This window comes from Vigna umbellata, chromosome 1 (assembly GCF_029865625.1).
Source record: "Vigna umbellata cultivar VRB3 chromosome 1, Vumbellata_1.0, whole genome shotgun sequence".
Taxonomy (NCBI): domain Eukaryota; kingdom Viridiplantae; phylum Streptophyta; class Magnoliopsida; order Fabales; family Fabaceae; genus Vigna; species Vigna umbellata.
Window position 1 is genome coordinate 70,135,931 of NC_142165.1, and position 22,414 is coordinate 70,158,344.

At 34.5% G+C, this 22,414-nt stretch overlaps 2 protein-coding genes across 2 annotated transcripts; both read right to left on the reverse strand.

Moving 5' to 3' along the window:
* Positions 1–1,732: 1,732 nt before the first annotated feature.
* On the reverse strand, positions 1,733–6,422 carry LOC124822119 (Pentatricopeptide repeat (PPR-like) superfamily protein). The gene is made up of 2 exons (XM_047294087.2): positions 3,723–6,422; positions 1,733–1,871 (listed from the first exon to the last, which is right to left on the reverse strand). Exon 1 carries the CDS (start codon positions 6,090–6,092, stop codon positions 3,876–3,878), a length of 2,217 nt encoding a protein of 738 aa, XP_047150043.2. The 5' UTR covers positions 6,093–6,422; the 3' UTR covers positions 1,733–1,871; positions 3,723–3,875.
* Positions 6,423–16,027: 9,605 nt separating this feature from the next.
* LOC124838074 (hydroxyproline O-galactosyltransferase GALT6-like) lies at positions 16,028–19,857 on the reverse strand. The gene is made up of 7 exons (XM_047313591.2): positions 18,811–19,857; positions 18,102–18,334; positions 17,740–18,027; positions 17,496–17,624; positions 17,244–17,414; positions 16,598–16,705; positions 16,028–16,496 (listed from the first exon to the last, which is right to left on the reverse strand). The coding sequence occupies exons 1-7, from the start codon at positions 19,643–19,645 to the stop codon at positions 16,287–16,289; spliced, it is 1,974 nt and encodes a 657-aa protein (XP_047169547.1). The 5' UTR covers positions 19,646–19,857; the 3' UTR covers positions 16,028–16,286.
* Between the last annotated feature and the right edge of the window lie 2,557 nt (positions 19,858–22,414).

The following is a 22,414-nucleotide window of genomic DNA, read 5'->3' on the forward strand; positions in this document are numbered from 1 at the left end:
AAAACTGCAGGGACTACACCCATATTTATGTGACTTGTAGTGTCTTGGAAACGTACTCCCCCTTAGTGTGAAGGGCGGAAATATGAAATATCACAGTTGCTGGACCACTAAAACAAAACAAAATATTAAGCTACAATGCTGAAACAAAGGCATCAAAGATCCAAAGATATGTTGGAGGTCCAAAATTCTTTGCTGGACAACTCCCAAGTGGTGATACTTAGTAGTGTATCATAAGAAGATCGGACTAAACTCTAGCCCAAGAAGAACTGACGCAGTTGCGTCTGTCTGAGGCGGTAGCGACTGCAACGGCAATTGACTGCTATAAAACTGTAGGGACTAAATTGTCATCACTAACTGATGGGGCCTGTAGTGGCTGGAAGCTACAAAACTACAGGGACTGCCATCACTAACTGACGAGGTGATGGGGGCCTACAGTGGTTGGAAGCATACGGTGCCTGGACAGCGACAAACGACGCGTGGACAGCGGCAAACGGCGCGGGACAGCGGCAAACGGCGCGGGACAGCGGCAAACGGCGCGGGACAGCGGCAAACGGCGCGGGACAGCGGCAAACGACGCGAACAGCGGCAAACAGTGCCTGGACAGCGGCAAACAGTGCCTGGACAACGGCAAACAGTGCCTGGACAACGGCAAACGGTGCCTGGACAATCAACGACGGAGACGAAGACAGACGAAGATGGCAGCAATGGCTGCTCTGGAAGGTCTGAACAGAGAGAGGGAGGTCCGGCGAGAGCTGTGGAGGTGTCGCGGTGAAACTCCGACACCGGGAAGGCGGCGCGTGGAGGCGCGTTGAGCGGAGTCTGTGCTTGTCTCCGGCGGGGTTGGCCGTTGCTCGAGGAGACGCTTCAGATCTGCTGGTCACCAGTCGAAACTGTGACGGTGGCCGGCGGTGACGGCAGCATGACTGACTGGCGGCCGGCGACGGACTGGCCGGAAAGAAGCGCTGCGTGGCGGCGCGTGACTGAGAACTGGCTCCCGAAACCGGCGTGGTTGGCCGTCGCTCGAAGAGACGGTCCAGATCCGCAGGTCACCCGTCGAAACTGTGACAGTGGCCGGCGGTGACGGCAGCGACGGTGGCCGGAGTTAGCAGCGACGGCAGCGGAAAGTGGCGGCGACAGCAGTGGCACACAGGGTCTGGACTGGTGCTGACTGTGGCAGAGATTTAAGAAGAAAAAATGGACTGCCCACTGAGATTTTAGGGACTGCCGGCGGCCGGCAGACAGCAGAGACCACCAGAAGAGGATCAGAGAACTTGCTCTGATACCATGTTGAATATAGTGAAAAACTATATTTGGATTTATCTTCCTTGTGTTGAATACACACATAGGGTTCTCTATTTATAATAGAAGAAATATGGGCTAAGCCCAAAATACAAATGAGAAATAATAATTATTGAATAAAAGATAAAAAATATAATATATCTAACAATGCCATATTGATTTCTGTTTTCCACTTAGAAGAGCACTCCTGCATCTCTTTCAAGAACAACTTGTATATTGCAACATATGATGGAAGAAACTGAGTCATTATCATGTTTCACCTTTTATTGGCTATCTATCCAGGTAACATCTTACCATAGGCAGGTGAACAACCAACAAGACAACTTTGTAGCCCTGGGTTGGAGGCTACAAACTGTACAATCCCTGTCACAATTCGTCCCTCGAACGGTGTTAACCCCATTCAACGATCAGCTTAAAGTAATCCCTCAAACATAGTTAACATGGCCAAATAGAATCATCAAATATTGAAATTGTCAAATACTTGCCTTTGCCTTGACATTTGTCAACTGAGAATTACGACTAGTAAGAAAATATTTCTTTAAGCATCGTACCCTCTCCATATACTGAGAATACTGAAAGAAAAATAATCACAGTACAGAAATAAGATAGAAAAAGTTACCAGCAGACCATATGGATATAAAAATGTATCTATGCTCCCATGATACAAAATTCTAAGTACCCAGGTAGAATACCAATGCAAGAAAAAAAACACAAATAAGCAAACATTATTATTCATATGTTTTTACAGCTAAAATTTTCTAGGAGTTTATTTCCTCCTAGCACTAAATTAACTAGAAATTGTTTTAATGGATAGAAGAAGCAAGTTATAAAACTAATACAGAGAAATGATAGTGCAATAAAATATGAATCTTTATTATGTTTTTCAGCCCTCCAACCAGTATCAGTGTGATAATCAGATAAGTCACTGAAACTAATAATACAACTCGATATACGCTCTTTAGTGGTTTGTCACATTTGGGCCTCACTATTTTTTCTTGATAACAATCTTCCCTCTTCTCTTCTCCCTCTTTCACCATTTATACCATTTTGTTATGCTAACTGATGGCTACTAATCTGTTTATATAAGTAACTATTCTATTACAATTTTCTTAAAACATTTCCAACCCCCGTCCCTCCTTTAATAATTTCTCTTCATTGAGGTCTCCTCTTACAAGTTAAATCAAACTTTGACAGAAATTTCAGTGAGATGAAAGGAATTTAGACTTTTAGACCTTGTATCAAGTAGAAAGTAAATCGTCATTTATTACTGTTCTCCGTAACAGGTCTCAAAGGATGGAAAAAATACAAGAAAAATAGAAGGTTTCTAGAGTTACTTTCCATAAAAATTTCTGTTTAAATATCTATACTGTTGCGCTTGATCTTGTTATATTTCCAACACTGTTTAGATCTCCATGCTATCAAAATGCCTGATTTTTCACTTTAGCCGTTGCTGATTATTGTTATTATTCTTAAAAACAATTAAGCCTGTGTTAGGTTCCTAGGTAGAAGAAACCAGGAAAAACCCACTGCAACCACCTATACTCACTGAATAGATCTTGTATTATTGATTCTAGGCAACATGTACAGCATGAATGCAGCCAAGGGACAATGTTCCCTTCACAGGATGCCAATGATCCTGCCAACACTTCTCCAAACTTTCAAAAATGTCCCCTGCATACAAAGACCCCCATTATATATAGAAAGCCTCACTCCACCTAACAAGCCCCTAACAACCCAACTAACAGTTACTTCTATATATGTTTCCTTCTAATATACACATTACATATCCTATCACCCTGGTACCAAATTCAGATTACCATTTCAGACATTTTAACGAACCAGTAAGTAATGACTAAAAATTCTACCAATTAATATATTCTTTCCACCAAATTAACTAAAACTAATTGTAATAGATTCAAGCAAACTAACATAATTTTTAACACCATGTAATCTTTACAGATTTCAATAGATATTAATAACTTATTTACATCAGCAGTAATGCTTTTTCATGAAAACAAGTCTTAGCACTTCATGACTATTAACGATTCCTTTGAAAGAATTTCAAATTTTAGCAGATGAGTACGTCAACTCTGAAGTAAATCATCAATTTTTCATTATTCATCACAGCTCTCTATAACAAGTCTTAAAGGATAGGAAACCTACAACAGGAATATAAAAAGCTGCAAGAATTACTTCCATTTAAAATCTCTATTTACATTCTTCTACTAAAAAATGTCTATCACATTCGAAGAAATCTCTATTACATTTGTTCAGTAAACTTACTAGGGCAAAGGGATTTAGGTGTATGCACAATTCCAATATTACCCTACAACATCTTGAAGTTTTCTAAGGGATTTGAACAAGTAAAACTCCCTAGTCGCTACTGTGATGTTCTGTTTCAATATTTTGGAATTGAAAAATACCTGGAGGTCCCATGTCACTCCTTTAATCATGAGAGTAACTGGTAGCATCATATGCAAGTTACTTTCAGTGGAACTACCAAGAAAGAACGAGCAACACAGACAACAATTACTGCCCTGATAATTCCATCATAAAGTGGCATACGCAAAACTCAACTAAGTTCTCCTAACAAGACATTTCTCTATTGCTTCATCACAAAGCTCAAGAGTATTTTCCCAGTTTCCTTCTTCATAGTTTACATCAACAAAAATATCATATATCTCTTTTTCGGCAACAAATCCTTGAGTTCTCATCTCCTCAAATAGCTTCTTAGCCTCCACATATTTCTTCCTCTTACAGAAACCCTTTATAAGAGCATTATAGGAAGCAGCAGTTAGACTAAATCCCTTTTCAACCATTTCTTTATGCAAAAACCATGCCTCTTTCATATTTCTAGCTTTACAATGCCCTTTAATCAAAATATTATAGGTATTATTGTCAGGCATCACTCCTTGAGCATACATCCTCTTATAAATCTCTGTTGTAGCACGCATGTTATTTCTAATACAGTACTGCTTCAAGAGAAAATTGATTGTTGTGGCATTCGGCCTTATACCTTTTTCGAACATCCATTTAATTAGTCTTTCACCATCTTCCAGCATCCCTGACATGCAAAACCCATTCATTAGCACATTGAATGTAACAATTGTAGGCTGAAGTCTTTTACCAAGCATAACCCACAGCATTTCATGAGCCTTGGCCATTTCACCCATCTTACAATAAGCGTCCATGAGTGTAGTATATGTAATAGTGTCAGGATAAAACCCTGCCAGATCCATTTCTTCCATAATTTTTATGGCTTGCTCTATATTTCCTACCTTACAAAGACCATTGATAAGTGCATTATATGTGTAGACATTTGGTTGAAAGCCCTTCTCAGACATTTCAAGAAGAAGTTCATTTGCTATATCTACCTCACCACGTTTACACAGGCCATCAACCAATGCTGTATAAGTGACAACATTAGGAGTCAAACCCTTCTCAACCATCTGGTTGTGAAGAGAGAATGCATCATTCATTTCCCCGGCCTTGCAATACCCATCTATAAGAGCAGTATAAGTAACTTCATCTGGTTCCAACCCTTTCCTAAACATTTCACTAAACAGTTGGCGTGCTTCCACAACCTTTCCAGCTTCACAGAGCCCGTTAATCATGGAAGTATAAGTCACGAAATCGGGAACTATTTTCTTATGCCTCATTTCATCAAACAGTTTGTATTCAGCTGAAACATTCCCAGACTTGCCGAACCCACTGATGAGAGTTGTATACACAACCTTATCAGGAAAAATACTCTGGTTTATCATCTCCTTCAGGACTTGCTCCGCTTCAACCACTCTACCAGTCTTACAAAGAAGGGAAATTACGCTATTGTATGTGTATTGATTTGGCTTACACCTCTTTCCCTGCAACTCTTCCAGGAGCTTCAAGACCTTTCCTATCTGTTCAACCTGACAGTATCCATTAATTATAACACTATAACTTACAACATCAGGAAAGCTCCCCCTAAACTCCATTTGTAAGAGCAGATTATGCGCTTCTTTTAAGCAACCCAATTGACAGAGTGAATGGAGAATAATATTATACGACATGGTGTTCCAACAAACACCCACTTCTGGATACTCTTTGAACACCTTAATTGCCATCTTTTTCCCATCAAAACTGTTAGATAGCCTAGCTAGAAACAAATTACAAGAATCTACAGAAACAAGAACGCCGTAATTTACCAATTTATCAAACAGTTTCCGAGCCTCTAGAACCCACCCTGCTTCAACAAGAACTTGGAAGAAGACATCAAACACAAAGGGATGTGCACCCCAGTCCTTGTAAGTATAAATCAACCTCTCGGTAAATTCACCAAACGAGTTACCAACATCCAAATGAGGCTTTTCCCAGAACTCAAAAACCAGCCTATGAGCCGTTCTCAAGTCCTTAGAAGCCACAGCAATATGAACAACAATGCAAAGGGCTTCCAAAGAAGGGTCCCTCCGCAGGCGCGTCCAGTTGAAGAAATCCAACACCAGTTTATAATCATCCTTGATGTTCATAAGAACCCAGATGAAATGGTCAGGCTTGAACTTTGCCTCGAAGGGCTTGAGAATCCGGCGAAGAGGCTCGGAGCGGCGCTGCTTAACGGTGGTGGAAATATGGTGCACAAAGTCAGTGTCTTTAACTGAAGGCTTTCTTGGGGAGTAATCAGGAAAAGGTCTGGCATTGCTTAAACCCAAAGAAGAGGAAAACTTCACACTCAGACATTTTGGACCAAAACCCATAAATGGATTACGATCATTATAACGAAAACAGTTGAAATAAGAGGAGATAACTGCTCTCTTCATGTGAAAAAGGTAAACCCATTACACAAGTTTTGAAATTTCTCTTCTACACTGCCAACAGAGAAGGTTTCTCATGGACAATTCAAATAAGTAAGCAACAAACTTTGGTGGGGTTTTGTCAAGGAAAGGAGAAGCACAACACAGTACGAGAATACTGCGTCTTTTTCTTTATTATTATGGCAATTTTGTAAACATAAAATGAAGATTAGAGTGAACTGAATGATGAAAAAATCTGAGAAGAAGGAAAAGGTGAATGGGGAAGCTCTAAAGTTTTGGTCTTCGATTTAGGGGTGCCGCTATGGTGGCAAAAAGACTGTTTGGAACCTAAGGCAAAGAGGGCCAAGAGACCAAGCCAACCCAAAAAATATTTCCCTTTTTATTTTCGCAATAATATATTTGAAAATACCTATAATGATATACTTTAATTAATTGAAAAGTAACCAAAGGAGAAAAAAACTCTATTTAATTTATTTGAAAAGTTTATTCCTCTTATATTTTAAATTTACTATTATTCATTCAAATTATATATATTGAACATAGAATGATTTGGTGAAATTATTTTACCATATTATGAATTCCTTTGAATATGGCCGGATCATGTGGATAATTTTGGTTAGGTGTAGACATACTTTAATTTCAAGTTTTTCATCTTCTTCTTCATTCTATAGTTTTTATTATGCAACTAAACGTATCCACATTTAAAATACTTTAATTATGTTTTATAGTTGGAAACAGATATTATTTTGTTTTATACTTGGAATGAGATATTATTAACCAAATCGAATCAGATATATAATTATATAATTCAAAAACTCGTCTATTTGTAATATTATCTCTAATATAATATTTGATTGCAATAATATATCGTAACTTAATAACATAATAAAATATAAATATGCAAATAGTTATAACTAACTTTTAATAATAGAGAAATTATCTCTAGTATAAATACCTAACTATTATATTAATATTGAGAAATATATACAATACCATCACATCAATATTTTACTTTAAATTATATTTTTTCTATATTTATATACGTTATTATTTATTATATTTTTATTTATTTATTAACTTGATAAGTGTTAAAGTATTATTTACAAATGAAGTTTCGTCTGTTCGACATATTCGTTTATTATTATTGTTGTCCATAATTCACTACAAAAGATTAGACTTTTTCAGGAGGTTATTTTTTTCGTTTTCGGCGGTTTTAACTTCAGGAAAATATGTTATCCGCGATTAGGAAAACCGTTGGGAAAACCTGCGTCGCTAAGTAATTACCGGCGGTATTTTGCATAACCGCCGGAAATAGCGGGGGTTTTCAAAAACCGCCGGAATTACCAGGGGTTTTACGAGAATCGCCGATATTAGCAGGGGTTTTGAGAAAACCGCCGGTATTACCAGGGTTTTATGAGAACCGTCGGTATTAGCGGGGGTTACTGGAAAACCGCCGGAACTAGCTGAGGTTCTCCCAAAACCGCCCCTAATTTGCATACGGGGTTTTAAAACCGTTAGAAATGTATCTAGTTAATTTTTTTTGTATTTTTTTATTGTAATAAAATTGGATTATAATAAAAATGGTTTTTATTGAGAAAACAAACAATAAATTAATATGAACTAAAATTGAATAATATTGTATAAAATAAACATTGTTCAACCTAATATCGTTCATACAACTAATTGTTCATACATAAAAATTAAAAAGAAAGATGTTCATTACATATGTTCTATATAGATGTTCAATACATATATTCAATACAAATGTTCAATACTAAAAATATGACTCATAAAGATATTCAATAACAATATCTAATTTTCTTCTTCTTCATTACATCCATTGTTTGACACACTCCCTTGATCAGATACCTACAATATAAAAATGAAATCACAAAAAATTAAAAATAAAATTCGTCAAAACTTTAAAACTGAGGGGTACCAATTTTCTTATTTTTTCAGTTGAATTGTACAATTCTAGAGTTGTCAAATTAAAAGAGAGAGAGTATGTATCAAATAGTATATGGTAAATTAAAGCACAAATAAATCTCAATCAGTAAAACTTAGCAAAAATTGTCCAGAATAATGAGCTGAATAAAGAATCATACAGTTAATCAGTCCAATATTGAGGCAAGTAACCCATAACAAGACCACTTAAACACGACACAAAAACACATAATGAAAAGAACATCAAGGTGAGCCCTTACATTTACCCACATAATGTTAGGAATTGCAATAAAACTTGTCAAAATGGTGCACCCAGGGCGGATATAACCCTCCAACTCCACAGGCATACTTGCCAACCATTGGAATATCTGTAAATGCATTTGGCAGCCTGTTAATCAGTTACTAAGACGTATACAACAGAAGGACTTGCCACTATTCAAATACTAAACTGCAATAACAATGCTTTAATATACTTGGTGTCGCAGCCTTCTAGGAAATTCTGCTGGATTCCAATCATAAAGCTTAAACGAAATCCAACCTGTTTGGCACTACAAGTGAACTTTCAATCAGTAAAAGTTAACAACAATTATTCCACGATACTAACATACATTTGGAACAAAAACATAAACAAGAAGGTTAATAAAATGATTGACTCTGTAATGCATAGCTTAGGCATAATACAGCTTGAGAGTGAAACTAAAATAAAAACAAGATTAAATTAAACCATTGGCATGGCAAATTATATACAAAAAACTTGATCTTATCATTCCAGTGACTTTTGAATTTTGGACTAATATGTTTGATAGATTGCATTCTTAAATACTTATTTAACATAACAATATAATACAAGTTCCTTAAAAACATTCTTTGTGATATGAAAAATGCATGTTCTTCTATGATCTCAGGTTTATATTATTGTCAATGCTCGTTCAAAGATTAAAACTGTTAGACCCCTGGCACAGGCTTATCTATCTATCTTAGAAAAAGGACAATGATATTGAAAAAGATAAGAAACCTTTTGTGAAGCGGATGAAGGTTTGAAATACTTATTGAGAGGAGCATGCTCTTCTTGGAGCGGTTCCTCCACCTCCAACTTCAACGACACCATTTCAAGGTAAGTCATGAAACTCGTTAGTAGAACCATGAAAAACTTTGAGTGAAGCAAGAAATGGTGAGTCGCAAAAACCCTTAAAAAAGAAAAAGAAAACCCTTTCAACCTCTTTTCTTCAAGACGGAACTGTGTTTTCACAGTTTGGGTGGCGCAATGTTGCTCGTGGTAGCGAATTGCAATTTTTGGTTTTTTACAAGTGCTGATTTGTGATTTGTGGTTGATCTATTTGTAGAATGTGGTGGTGATTTAGGGCTTTGCATTTTGATTCAATGAGAGAACAAAAATGGCATTGTTGTAGATTTTGATGACTCACGGTGATCGATATGAGCGTTAGGTGGTGGCTGGAAGGTGAAGAAGATGGAGATCTAATGAAGGTGGCGCAGTGAATGACGGCGTGAAGGAGATGGTGGCCGACAAAGATGAAGAGTCGAAGTGGAAATGAAGAGTTGAAGTGGAGATGAAGAGATGAACTCAAAACGGCAGTGAATGAAAATAAAAACGCGCTAAGGAAGGCAGATTAGGTTAACCAAAATAATATTTTACTCCAAAAATGATTTTTTAAAAAAATATTTATAACTTAACTGCGGTTTCATGAAACCGCCAAAACTTACCGGAGGTTTCCCACACCGCCGAAATTAAACCTCTGGTAAAATTGAATGTTTTTGTAGTGATTTACACCAATATAAATAGAAATCACAACTTAGTAATGCTTAAATGAAAAAAAAAAGGTATAACCTTAATATTTGGTTAAGTTTGAATATTTTTTAATAATTACATATTACTATATATGTGTTTTTTTTAAACGATAGAATATTAGAGTTAGTAGGTGTTTTAAAATAATGAAATCAAGTATTATAAAATTAAAGTAATTTGATAATAGAATTTCTTAAACTTATCTTATTATCTAAAACATTCGCCTTCTATCTAAAACTCTTTTCCTTGAAGCTTTCTCACTTCTCTCTACATGTTCTAACTCTTCGATCATTTGTTTGACGATCAAGAAGTGTCTAAGAAATCATGACGGAGTAATCTCCACTTCTACTCTATCAGCTCTTTGTTTAGAACAAGTAAGTTTCAACCTCTTTTTTCTTTTATTCTCGGTCTTTAATCATGCATAGAATTCTATTTTGCATGTATCAAATGTGGTTCTTTCTTGATTATTGGATAATTTGATGTTCTTCGATCACCATTCGGTCCATTGTAAGCTTTTCTAGAGTTCCTTGCGATGGAAGCAACGATCAGGTGTTATAGAGTTGAAATAGTTCCCCCTAAGGTAAGGGAAGCTAATTTGTCTTTCATATATGTAATAGGAAGATTTTAATTTGTTATTGATATGTATATAATTATATGATGGCTTGGATGGGTTGTGTTGAGAAGTTAGAAATTGTTTGCGACCCATGATATGTTCTTGAGATTGTACGAATGTGTGAATGTTGTGCAAGTGCATGTATGCTGAAATTGGAATGGATTTGAATGTGAAACTGTGATGTTGATGATATTAGTGGAAAGGAAATGTTGATATACTACTTCATGGTTCAAATTGAGGAGTGTTGTTATACAAACTCTTGAAATAATGAGTTTAAAGTGGACCTTACAGTTTGGTAAGTGTTATAGGGTATTTTGTGGTTTGTTTATATATCCTTAGATGGTCAAATTATGATGTTAAGTTGAGAGGGAGAAATTGAATACACTTTTATACTTGTTTTAGAGTGAAATTAGGAGTTTTTATAGGTAAGTTTTTTTAGGAAATGGTTGGTTGAGGGAAACAACAGTTTGAGGTCAGTTGTGAAGTCACTTAAGACTTATTGAAGCTTCCAAACCAGTAAAATTTAGTGTATGACGCAGTAATTGGTTAGTGAGGGTGTTTTTGCATGATTGTGGTCCAAACAAGGGGGGTTTTTGGTAATGAATTTCTAAAGGAGTAGATTTATGATTAATTGGATGGTTTAGGGTATGTTGTTAAGTCAATTATGACTTGTTCATGTTGTTGGTTTTTTGCTGAAATTGGTGTTATAAGGTATATAAATGAATTTAAGTAGTATAGTGAAGTGAATTTGGTTTGGGATAGTCTAATTGAGTAAGGTGTGTCTTTTGAGTTTTCTCAATGACTAGAGGGTCCTAGGAATCCAACAAAATGGTGGGAGAAGTGTCCAAAGTCAGATTATAAGTGTATTAGTTATTGTCATGGTGTTTGGGCGCCAATTCTCTGTTTTCGGGCGTTGAGCGCTACTATTGGGTGCCTGAGCACCAGGTCACTGGTTTCAGGGCGTTGAGCGCTAGTTTGGGGCGCCTGAGCGCCAGTCTATAGGTGTCTAAAAGTGTGTTTTAGGTGGTTTGTGATGTTTGGTTTAATTGTTCTTGGTTCTTTTCTAGATGTTCAGTGATTATATGTAATTGGTATGCAGTAAGAGTATGAAATTGTAATTATGAAGAGAATGTTATGGAAAAGAATTCCAAGGAGGAATTTCTTGTTCAGGATTCAACATGTGTCTAGTATAAATGTAAGAAGCTCAATATGGGGGTTATCTTGATACTCTAATGATCATTTATGCTCAATTAGAGAGTGATGAGTCATATCGTGAGAGAAGTAGGAGGTTCTAACCTGGGGGCCTTTTTTCATGGTGGCAAATGGCATTTTAACAGAATAACCTTGTATGGTAGCTTTGAGTATGTCAGTTGTTCCACCACACAAGTGCATAACCTTTTCATGACTCGACATTTATACTATGTCCGAGTTAAGGGTGAGAGTAGGAATGATGTTATACTAATTGAGAATGTATGATAATTTTTATCTTACCATGTTTAATTGTTTTACAATTAACTTATCTTTCTTGTGTTTTTCCTGGTTGTTTGTATTATGTGTTGTCTTCTTATGGCGATGATCATCTGGTGGGTGTGAGTAGAGCTTAATTACTTGACGGTGGAGCAAACATTAGTTGTTTTAGTAGTTTTCTTTCTTAGTAGACTTCTTCTCTTTTGGTTGTTTTGAAAACACTATTCTTGTACATAGTTTGATACATGTACTTTGTACATAAAGATAGTATTTATAGTTGTTTTAAATTACTTTAAACATAACTTTATGTTATCGTGTCTGTAACTGATCTATATTTTAATTATGTGATGGTTCCTTTTATAGTTTAATACTATATAATCGAGATTGTAATATATAATAAGACCTTTATTCAAAGAGTATAATGTGATAAAATAAAATAGTTAAGAAAAAAATAATATAACAAATCAAATACTTATACTTAGATATATGATTTCTAGTATAAGTCTTTTTTAAGCTAGACTATTTTACTTTATATCAATCATGACAAATAAACTTGTTTAGTGGATGTTTACTGAATTTCTTCCTATTTTAACGAATAATCTCAATATTGATTGGGTATAAGTATGGAGATAATAATATCCAATTTTTTTCAATTGGGTATTAAAATGAGGATGTGTGTGTTTGACTTCCATGAGTAACATTATTTAGTCCATGAATAAAATAAAAAGTAATTAAATGAAAAACATGATGTTGATTTATTTCTTAACTCAAATATCTCACATTTCCTTTTCAAACTCCAAATACTTTCTAAAACTCTTCATTCTCAAAACTCCAAGAATGTCTTTCTTATAAAATCCCGAACAATGTCATTCCTAACAATGTACTAGTGTTCATAAATCTCCAACAATTTGGGGTTGCCAAATTCCTAATAGTGCCTCAAAATCCTAAATCCATAAATTCAATAAAGCTTTATATATGTTCAACTTTTCACCCTGAGTGTTTAATCTAATTCTCCGTGAAAGCATTGAATTGACGTTTCAATTGATATTGAAGTTAAGCCACCTTGAAGAATGTAAGTCATAACAGCCAAACTCCATGGAAGGAGACCTTTAAGGTGGCCAACATTGAAGTGTCCTAGTGAAAAGTACTCTTTTTCTTTCCTACTCGATGTGTTTAATTGTTTTTTTTTTTTTGTGTATTGTTGGTAAGCAATGCACTTGCTTATTACACCACTATCTTAACAATGTCTTTGTTCAAAAATCACACTAAATGTACGTTGAAACTCGTGTTTTATTCTTATCACTCTCTCTATATATATAACAAAATTTAAATTTTCTACAACTTATTGAAAAATTATTCAGGTATAAATGATACATGATAGTGCCAACTTTGTTATGACAAAATTACAAGCAAAATTTTGTTTTAATTTATGAGTACATTAATGAATATGACGTGGTCGACTTATTGGTAATATATATAACTCTTGATGTGTTTAAAGTTATATAATCTCATTTTATAAGTGGTTATAAAAGTAGGTTAAGTGGCTAGAGTAAAGTTAGAAGTGGATAAAGGAAATTTTATTCAAAACATTACATATATTTTGGTAATTTTTTCTTATAAAATATTAATATGATAAAATCAAGCTTATTCTGTTAGGTGGTTAACCATATATTTGCTTTGTGCAACCTAAGAAAGTTGTTGACAATTATATGAATGTGGAAAATTGTCTCAAGTAGTGTATCATAACAGCTTGTGGTTTTTTTATTGAAGTCTTAGACCACTAAAGAAGGAGAGAGCTTTCATTCAAATGAGAAACCTTAATTTTAATTAAAGTTAATATGAACATTTTTTTTTTAAAGGTTGATGTGGTTGTAGAATGACACTTATGAATTATATTAGTCAATTCTAACCATAGATAAGTTTTGGTAAGTCAATTCTATAAGTATCACACTACTAAAACAAAACAAAAAAGGAGAAAAAATTATACATTATGTGGTCGCAATGCATGTATATATAGAATTATGTGGAAAGCAAATAAAATTAATAAAATAATTATATTGTGATCGATGTTAACAGTGGGATATAGTCAACTTCATACATGGAATGTGTGAAAGTTCACCTTTTACAACTTCAGATGATATAACATTTACATTACCATTCACATTTATTGTTAGTTTGACCTGATGTAATCACTTTATGAAGATTTTACTACAAATAAGTTACATAGTAATTACTCTTTTGATGTGACATCCATCCCTTATTCCTACCATTATAATAAAAAACTTGCTAGACTTTTGAGTGCTTTCCTTTTTACCAAGTTAATCGAATTACTATCAGTTGAACAATTTTCAGCCACCATCATAATATTGTATGTGTAAAAGTAGTCAAAACTTTTAAAGAACTATAAGATTGTGTCTTGAATTTATTGACCTTTAAGATAGATGTTGGCAATGCTATAAGAAATGGATTCTACAATATTTATTTTCTGATAACTAATTTTATCTAATTAAGAAGATCTAGGTAGATTCATATAATATTAATACAAGGGGGATGACTTTGGCTTAGAACGGTATGCTTAAAGGTCTATAACATTGGATTCGAATGCAAATGTAGGTTTTTCAACATTTGAACCAAGTAAATGTTGCAAATGATGCAGAGGTAAAATTACACAAAAGCTTATAGGATGGTACTGCAAGAGGAATTTTTGAAGGCATTATAAGACAATGACAAGAATAAAAAAAAAAGAAGGAGGTCAAAGCATATAGTGGTTGCATTTGTGATGTAGATCTGGGATGAGAATGAGTGTCGACAAGAGATCAATTAATAGGGTATCTTTAAAGGTGAAACAAAAATTAGGTAAAGAGATACCTTAGGCATTGGAGCAAGGTCTCTCAAAGGTTGTTATCATTATAGCACAACAATGGTAAGACTTCTTCAATGGTAAGTTAATTGGAAATAGTTTCTCTTTTGCTACAAAGTTAAAGGCAATAAGTGTTAAGTATCATTACTTTAAGAATTTTGTTCTCTTGGGGTTCAAAATGGGTTATGATCAACTTTAATGGTAGGTGTGAGAAATATTATTGAATATTTGTAGTCTTGTTTGAAGTTAATATAAAGTAGAAACAATGTATTAACATATTATTGGTAAAGAGTTTATTTTTCCATGTATAAGATTAGATGAAGGGAGATATTAGAGGCTTTAAGAGTTTCCTCATATTTTAGGTCATGTTGGTGATATACATTTTTCATCTTCTCACATGTATTTTCTCTGCTAAGCTTAACTGCAGCTATAGACTTTTTGCTTGCTAGTTCCTTTTATTATATTTGTTTAGGTATCTTTAACGTCTATCATGCTACATGGGGGATGTAGTAAGACATCTTTCATAGGATTCTTGACATGGATTGTCTGTCTCAATAATTACTTAATGAAATTAACTTAAAATGAAATTAACTATCATGAGAGGTATTCAAGCCTTATTGAATGTTTCATTATGTGTGGACCTCTTTATTATAGTGAAATTTATTTAACTTTTGTGCCCAGTGTGTACAAGCCTAAAAAGACTAAGCTTAAAGAAGCAAGTGGTTGTTTACATACATGTGACTTCATTGGTACACATGAATATGTCATTCGTATGATAATTAGACACAACTTAAATGCTACTTTATGTTTGATTTAATTTAATTTAATTTTGGATTATGTTTGAATATAATTTTGGATTATTATTGAAATTAATTTTGAATATATATGATTAGGCAATATTACATTGCATTATGTTTGAAAGAGGTATTTGAGTAATTGGCTAATATTGCATTGCATTTGGGTAATATTAATTATGTTTGCTTTTAGGAATGAGTTAGGTCGTCCTGTATATATTAATGAGATATTTACTCACATAAAAAGGCTAATGACAAATTTGTTGATGAAAGATTGAGAAGGACACATGTAAATTTGTTATTTTGATGATTTGTAATGTATATATGAAATTTCGTTTATTTATGAATAACAATAAGAATTTAAGAGTGAAGAAAAAAGAAGGGGAGATTGAAGGTCTTTCCAAAAGACTAAGCTAGACTCAGTATTCACACAGTAATTTTGGTATGGCAAACCAAATATGAAGTAAAACCAGAAATAAACATTTCATTTGGCTTCTGGTACAATGTGTACCACATTACAAATTCACAAATCATTGGTTTGCTCCTTCAGCGATCGCTGGAGTATCCAACTTTATATGATACACCTAGGCCTTCTACTTATGAGAATCCAAATGGGGAAAAGTAGGAGGTAAAACAATGAATGAATATGTGGAGGCCAAAAATGTCCTCAGTGCCTATGTACAAATATATAATATGAATATTATGATCATAGGCTATATTATCTCATGTTGCAACACAAGGGTTTTCCCTCCTGTTGCAACTTATGCCACATACAAGTCATTTGTCGTGGAGATTGGTAATGTGCAGTGTAGTAATCTTCAATGCAACCAAATTGGCAGAACTTCAAGCTGTGCACATACTCAACTGCTCTTGAACTGTTGAATTGTTCTACCCACATTCCCATGCTCACATCCTCCATTTTAAATAACTACAACACATTGAAATTGTCCTTAATAAACAGCCAAAACTTCAACCCTTTATGTGACAACACAAGTATATGCACACAAACACAAGATAATGAAAACGTACTTTTAATTTGTGCTTCTCAAAGTTCGATACAATGAAGTGGGCAATGTCTGAAGAGATTATATAACCTGGACCATTAGCATAGGTAGGATACTCTTCCTTTGACCATTCCTGGTAGATATGAACCATAAATTTAAAAGAATACAAAAGGGCATAAAACAATTAGTCTGTGATAACAGTTTTCAATCTTGAAAATCCAAGGGTCACAAATATTTTGCATGGAACTTCCTAGCTTCAAGCTCACTGAAATGCAATCATGCTACATCTAAGCTGTAACTCTTACAGTCATATGCCTAAATATAACATTTGGTCAGTTAAGAGAGGAATACAGAATGTTCCATAAACATATTGTGCAAAACTTCAGGTAATTCAAATGCACAAAATTCATCAGCCTCCCAAATGTGATGGCAAGTTATTTAAGCAACGAACTTGCATTCACACGAGACATTCAGAAATAATATCCCTGATCAAAGTATTAGTAATAGTTTCTTTCATCACTAAAATTTAACCAATAAACCTCTGAGCGTTCTTAGAAAATTAAATGTGATAGCAACTGTTTTAAGCCATAATCCACAAAATAATCTAGTAAGCTAACTATATATGTTGAAGAAAGATACGCTATAAACAGAAATGATAAGAGAAGCTATACCTCAAATGTTACAGCCCATTTGCCATTACGTAGAGGCCTGTGGTGATAATTCATATTTCCAATATACAGACTTCTACCATTTCTTACATTTCTTACTTCGTTGATCATAGAATCAACTCTGACAAATGTGTCATCATCGCACTTCATGATATATTTGGCAGCCACTCGAATCTGCAAATAATAATTTTCAACAACAATGAATAACTCAACTCTGACATTACTCGCCCTATATTCAACTCTGCTATTACTCACCCCATATTCAGTGATAGCTATTGTCTTCAACACAACCAGGTCATAATGATCCATGTATGGGACAATAACAATGTCGCCAAAATAATCAGCTTCTTTCTTTATCTCCACATTTAAATCTTTCCTTCCATGCTATTATACAAAAAATGAGAAATGAAAAAATTGTAGATATTTTTAACAAAAAGAAAGGTAGTTATGGATTATACTTTATCATCATTGGTGGGTAGGGAAGATGCATTACTCTTACCAAGGCTACAAAGAACCGAGCCACAACATTTGAAGATTTGACTAGTTTATGTTGCATCCATGATTTCCTCACTGCCATCCGTTCAGCAAAATGGTTGCCAGCAGAAAGTATTCCAATGAAAAGCTCTACATTTACATGAAGCAGTGGAGCTTTCCACTGAGGAAGTAATTCAAGATGCATTTGTGGAGCAAAACTCGGATGTGATGTAGGTAAGGAAGCTGCAAATATAGAGTGCACATCAACATCCCCTTTTACGGATAGACCAGTCGCATCCTCAAGAGAGAAGCCCTGTCAATATAGCACAAACAATTCAGAAATGTCTGAATTCACACAGCAAAAGGAAACATGATCAGTGTACCAACCGTGCGATAGGGAAAAGATGTCACATGCCTTCCATCCACACTAACATGGTAACCTTCCAATCCAGCACTTACGGTTAGAACAAATAATCTCCCCTCAACAAAAGGGTATGGCCAATCAACAGTCACCTTCTTAGTTCGCCCTATCAGTCTGGTCAACCACCATGTTGCCTTTGCCTCTTCCGTGCGGCTGTCATCATCACGAATCCACTTTTCACATTTCACCTGTTCATCAACTACAGAAAGCACAGAAAATCAGCATAGGGGGCAATGTCCCTTGGACCTGCCATGCCACAGCAGAGAAAAATGAAGCACACCAAATGCACACATCCACCATTGAAAATGAAAATCGCAATAAAAGAAAGCAGTGGTGCTTCTTTTATATTCTAGTTCACAGCAGACAAAAATCAAGTTAATTTGTGGTCGCAGTTCAAGTTGGGTCGTTTTCCTAGTTATCTTAAAAAAGTCGCTGAGGTGGCTATAATTGCAATGCCGGATGTTTTTAAAACCTTTTCAGTACATACATGTTATTTGCAGTGCCTTTGACAAACCCCCTGTACCTATATTTGGTTCGATTCCATTGGAAATCAAAGATGCTAACCATGGTTTTAATGCAGTTCACAGCCCCAATTCAAAATCATGATGCTAATCAAAGAAAGCACATAACAAAACATTTTCAAAACTGAAAATGAGAAAGGATGAAATGCATCACCAGTATCCTCGTGAGCCCGGGATTTCCATCCCTCGCACCTGAGAGCAGAGCCCCACTGCATTCTGTAACAAGTGTTCTGCTCAATAACAGGCTTCCCACTGTAATCCCCCTTCAACCTGGGGTTGAAATGCAATATCCTGGGAGGGTCTTCCTTGTCCACACTCTTCAAACCCTGAAGCTCCATCATGAACTGTGACACCATCACCTTCCCCTCCTGTTCCTTCACCACGGATATCTTAAGATCATCCTCCCAGTGAGCCCAACGAGGGGTCCCCACGACAGTAACATGAGACCCTAATGTCAACCCACAAGGAAGCATCATCACCGTGACCCCTTTCAGCCCCCTCAATTCAGTACCAGATAAAGAAATTGAATGCTGACACGAATCAGAAAGGTTCTCAGCCTTGAACCTTGTCACATTCTCGATTTTCGTCAGACTCTCCACTTCTTCCCAAAGCCTCTTCCCTTCAAACCAAGCATGCCTGGCAGCCTTGTGGAGTTCAGAAACCTCGTTTTTAGCAACACTACTGTCGTTCAAAACCTCAATAAAACTCAAGGTAGAAACTTTCTGCAACCCCTGCATAGTTTTCCGATGCACTGAACCTTGGAACACCCCTTGTGAGGGAAGGTTTGAGGCTTTGCTGAGATGGGTGTATTGGAGTTCCGTACCCAGCAAGGAGGACACTGACACAAACCTGGTCTTGAAAGCAAGAGAAGTTTCGATTTCGAAGGTGGTGAAGAGCAAATAGAGAAGCATCATGGCCATGAAAATTTGAAGAGGTTTAGGCCTATAGGAAAGAAACAACAATTGTTCTAGCTTCTTCACCCTCTTCATTGTCTTAAAAATTCTCAAACTTTTGCATCAACCAACCAGGGGAGAATGAAGTTATTGCTGAGTTCTACTCAGAAAGAACAAATGGAAAATTTCCCTTTTAGAATATCGTTCAATGCATCAACAGGGGCTTTGGAATAGAAGCTTAGCCGTAAAGAGGAAAAGAATCAACTGGGCCAGCTTGTGCACTACCGAAATTTTATCACATGTATGTGCAAAAAGAGAGAACCAGAGAAAAAAAAAAAAGCTTGTCCTCTGTGTAAAGTTTTAAACTTTGTTAAAAATTATTTTCTTTTATATAATGCCAAAATTTGTTTTCTTTCTTTTGCAGCTAAAATCTTTTTTTTTTGTTTATTAAAACTTGGTATATTATGTATTAAAGATTAAAAATTTCTTATCACGGTTTCCATAACAAAACGCTGCCACGTGTATTTATCTAAAAAATAGTGACACAAATTATAATTGACTATTTTATAAAGGAATATTTGTTTGTCCATAATAAAATTTTGAGTTAGTTTGTTTAAATTTAAAATAAGATTTAAAAGAAATAGTTGATTTGAAAAGTATATAGGATGTGCGTATTAAAACATAAATGATTGTTTAAGAATGGTGTTTTAGGGGGCATCATGAAAGAGTTGGAAAAACACGTTGTGTTCATGAATTGTACAGCTCACATTCTTAACCTCCAGCTCCGGCTAGAGCAGCTTAGGTTGTCAACTTGTTTGTTCTGTATCTATCAAGCAACATAGTTTTGCTATTGAATAAAATAACATAATTTGACTCGCTTTATATTGCATGCTTAAAGAACTTTAAAATACTGCTATCTTTTATTTTAGTAAGTGGAAAAAAAGGTTAGAGTTGGGAGAAATGGAAAGAAGAAAGGGGAACAAAAAGGATTTTGAAATTTCAGTTGGGAAGTGAAAGACCGTTGGAAAGAAGAAGGACAAGTCACATTCACATATGTTTTTTTCGACATTTAGTTTTCTTTCATTTGGCCTCTCACTCTGTTAGCTAGAGTTCCCACGTAGTTTATTATAATAATTATCATTAAAATTATAAATATTTTTTATTTAAAGAATTATTATTTTTATATCATATTTTCAAAATAAAAATAGTTCTTTTCATTAACAAATTTAATTCAAATAAATTTGTGATCCAAAAATCCCAATCGAATTAACCCACAACTTAAATAACCCAAATAAAACTAACTTGATAAATTAAATAACCAAATATAAAATTTAAAATAAATTCAGGTTATACTAAATTGATCTTGGATCCGAATCCAATTCAACACAACTCATGTTCAACCCTTACTAAAGAGAGTGAAAAAAAAAACAACCAGTTCGTCATGCGTAAATTTGTGCATAGAAATTAGTTTAAAGAAAAGGTTTTACTGAAAAAAGTTTTGATGACTGGTAATTTTTCTCTTCTCTATTTTATACATCTCATTATTTTGTTTATTATTTATATAAAAAATATATATGAGATTTTCTTATCTGTTAATTTTGCTATCTTGTTGACAACATTGAACCAATATCATCATTGTTGAAAAGGTTAAGTTGATATAAATGATAGTTGAGAATGAATTTCTTACCATACTTTCTGGAAGGCGTTGAAAGAAAACCTTGTCCGATGAGTAATAAATATGCTAATCATCAATGTTTACCTTTACACCTTTTCGTTTTACTTTACTCCATTTTCTGCTCATTGGTTTATTTCTCTTTGTATTCTCTCGGCTTATTTCATTGTCCATTTTTGTAGTCTCAGTAATGGTGATTTTGGTGACGGTGGTTTCTGCGTGTTGCTGGTTGCTGAGAGTTAATTCTTCGAAGTTGGAAGTCGTAGCATTCGAAGTAAGTGAAGTTTTTAGATTTAGAAAATGTTTGACCTTTAATTGATTGTAAAGAGTTTGTCTGCTTTCAAAACTCAGTTAAGAGTTAAACATATTTCAAAATTCGGTTTATTCTTTAATTTGAAATAATACTTTTTATTTATTGGTTATTTTTTATATGTCTTTCTGTTTTTTATTTTTTATTTAATTTTTAATATGTGTTGTTATTATTATTACATAGAGGAATATTGAGTGATAAATATATTAAATTGTATAGGTTGTAATTAATATTATAAGATGAATAATTATTCATTTCAATCAATGGATTCTCTCAAATAAATTCGACTTTTATGTTTGAATTTTCATCTTTCGTAAATGAAGTGGTTGAAGATAATTATACAAATAATTTATTGTATAGGTTGTAATTAATATTATAAGATGAATAATTATTCATTTCAATTAATGGATTCTCTCAAATAAATTCGAGCTTTATGTCTGAATTTTCATCTTTCATAAATGAAGTGGTTGAAGATGATTATACAAATAATTTATCACTGATCAAATATTTTCCTCATGCGATGATTTAATTGAATAAGTTTGAAGGATTGCATTCGATCTTGGATTTGTTGTAATTATTATAAACTCTGACACTGCAATTGGTGAAGCTGAAAGAAAGACATTTGTTTTGTTAGATTGTAAAAGGAGTGGAAAGTATAGAAAGTATAAACCTGATGTTCAACCTAGTGTATCCGGGATAAGAAAATATGAGTGTCTGTTTAAGTTGAGGGGCAAACCCTATTATAACAGAGAGGGTTGGGTTTTAAAGGTAATCTACGAATATCACAACCATGAATTAGCTGAGACTTTGGTTGGTCATCTTTATTTGGGAGGCTAAATGTTGTTGAACAATCAATACTTGTTGACATGACTAAGAATTAAGT

Excerpts from the sequence above, each read along its gene's own strand:
- LOC124838074 (XM_047313591.2), bottom strand. The coding sequence starts at position 19,645 with ATGAAGAGGGTGAAGAAGCTAGAACAATTGTTGTTTCTTTCCTATAGG. Across the intron at positions 17,415-17,495 it reads TAGCTATCACTGAATATGGG|ATTCGAGTGGCTGCCAAATA; the intron begins GTGAGTAATAGC and ends TATTATTTGCAG. Across the intron at positions 16,706-17,243 it reads AATGGGCTGTAACATTTGAG|GAATGGTCAAAGGAAGAGTA; the intron begins GTATAGCTTCTC and ends CATATCTACCAG.
- LOC124822119 (XM_047294087.2), bottom strand. The coding sequence starts at position 6,092 with ATGAAGAGAGCAGTTATCTCCTCTTATTTCAACTGTTTTCGTTATAAT.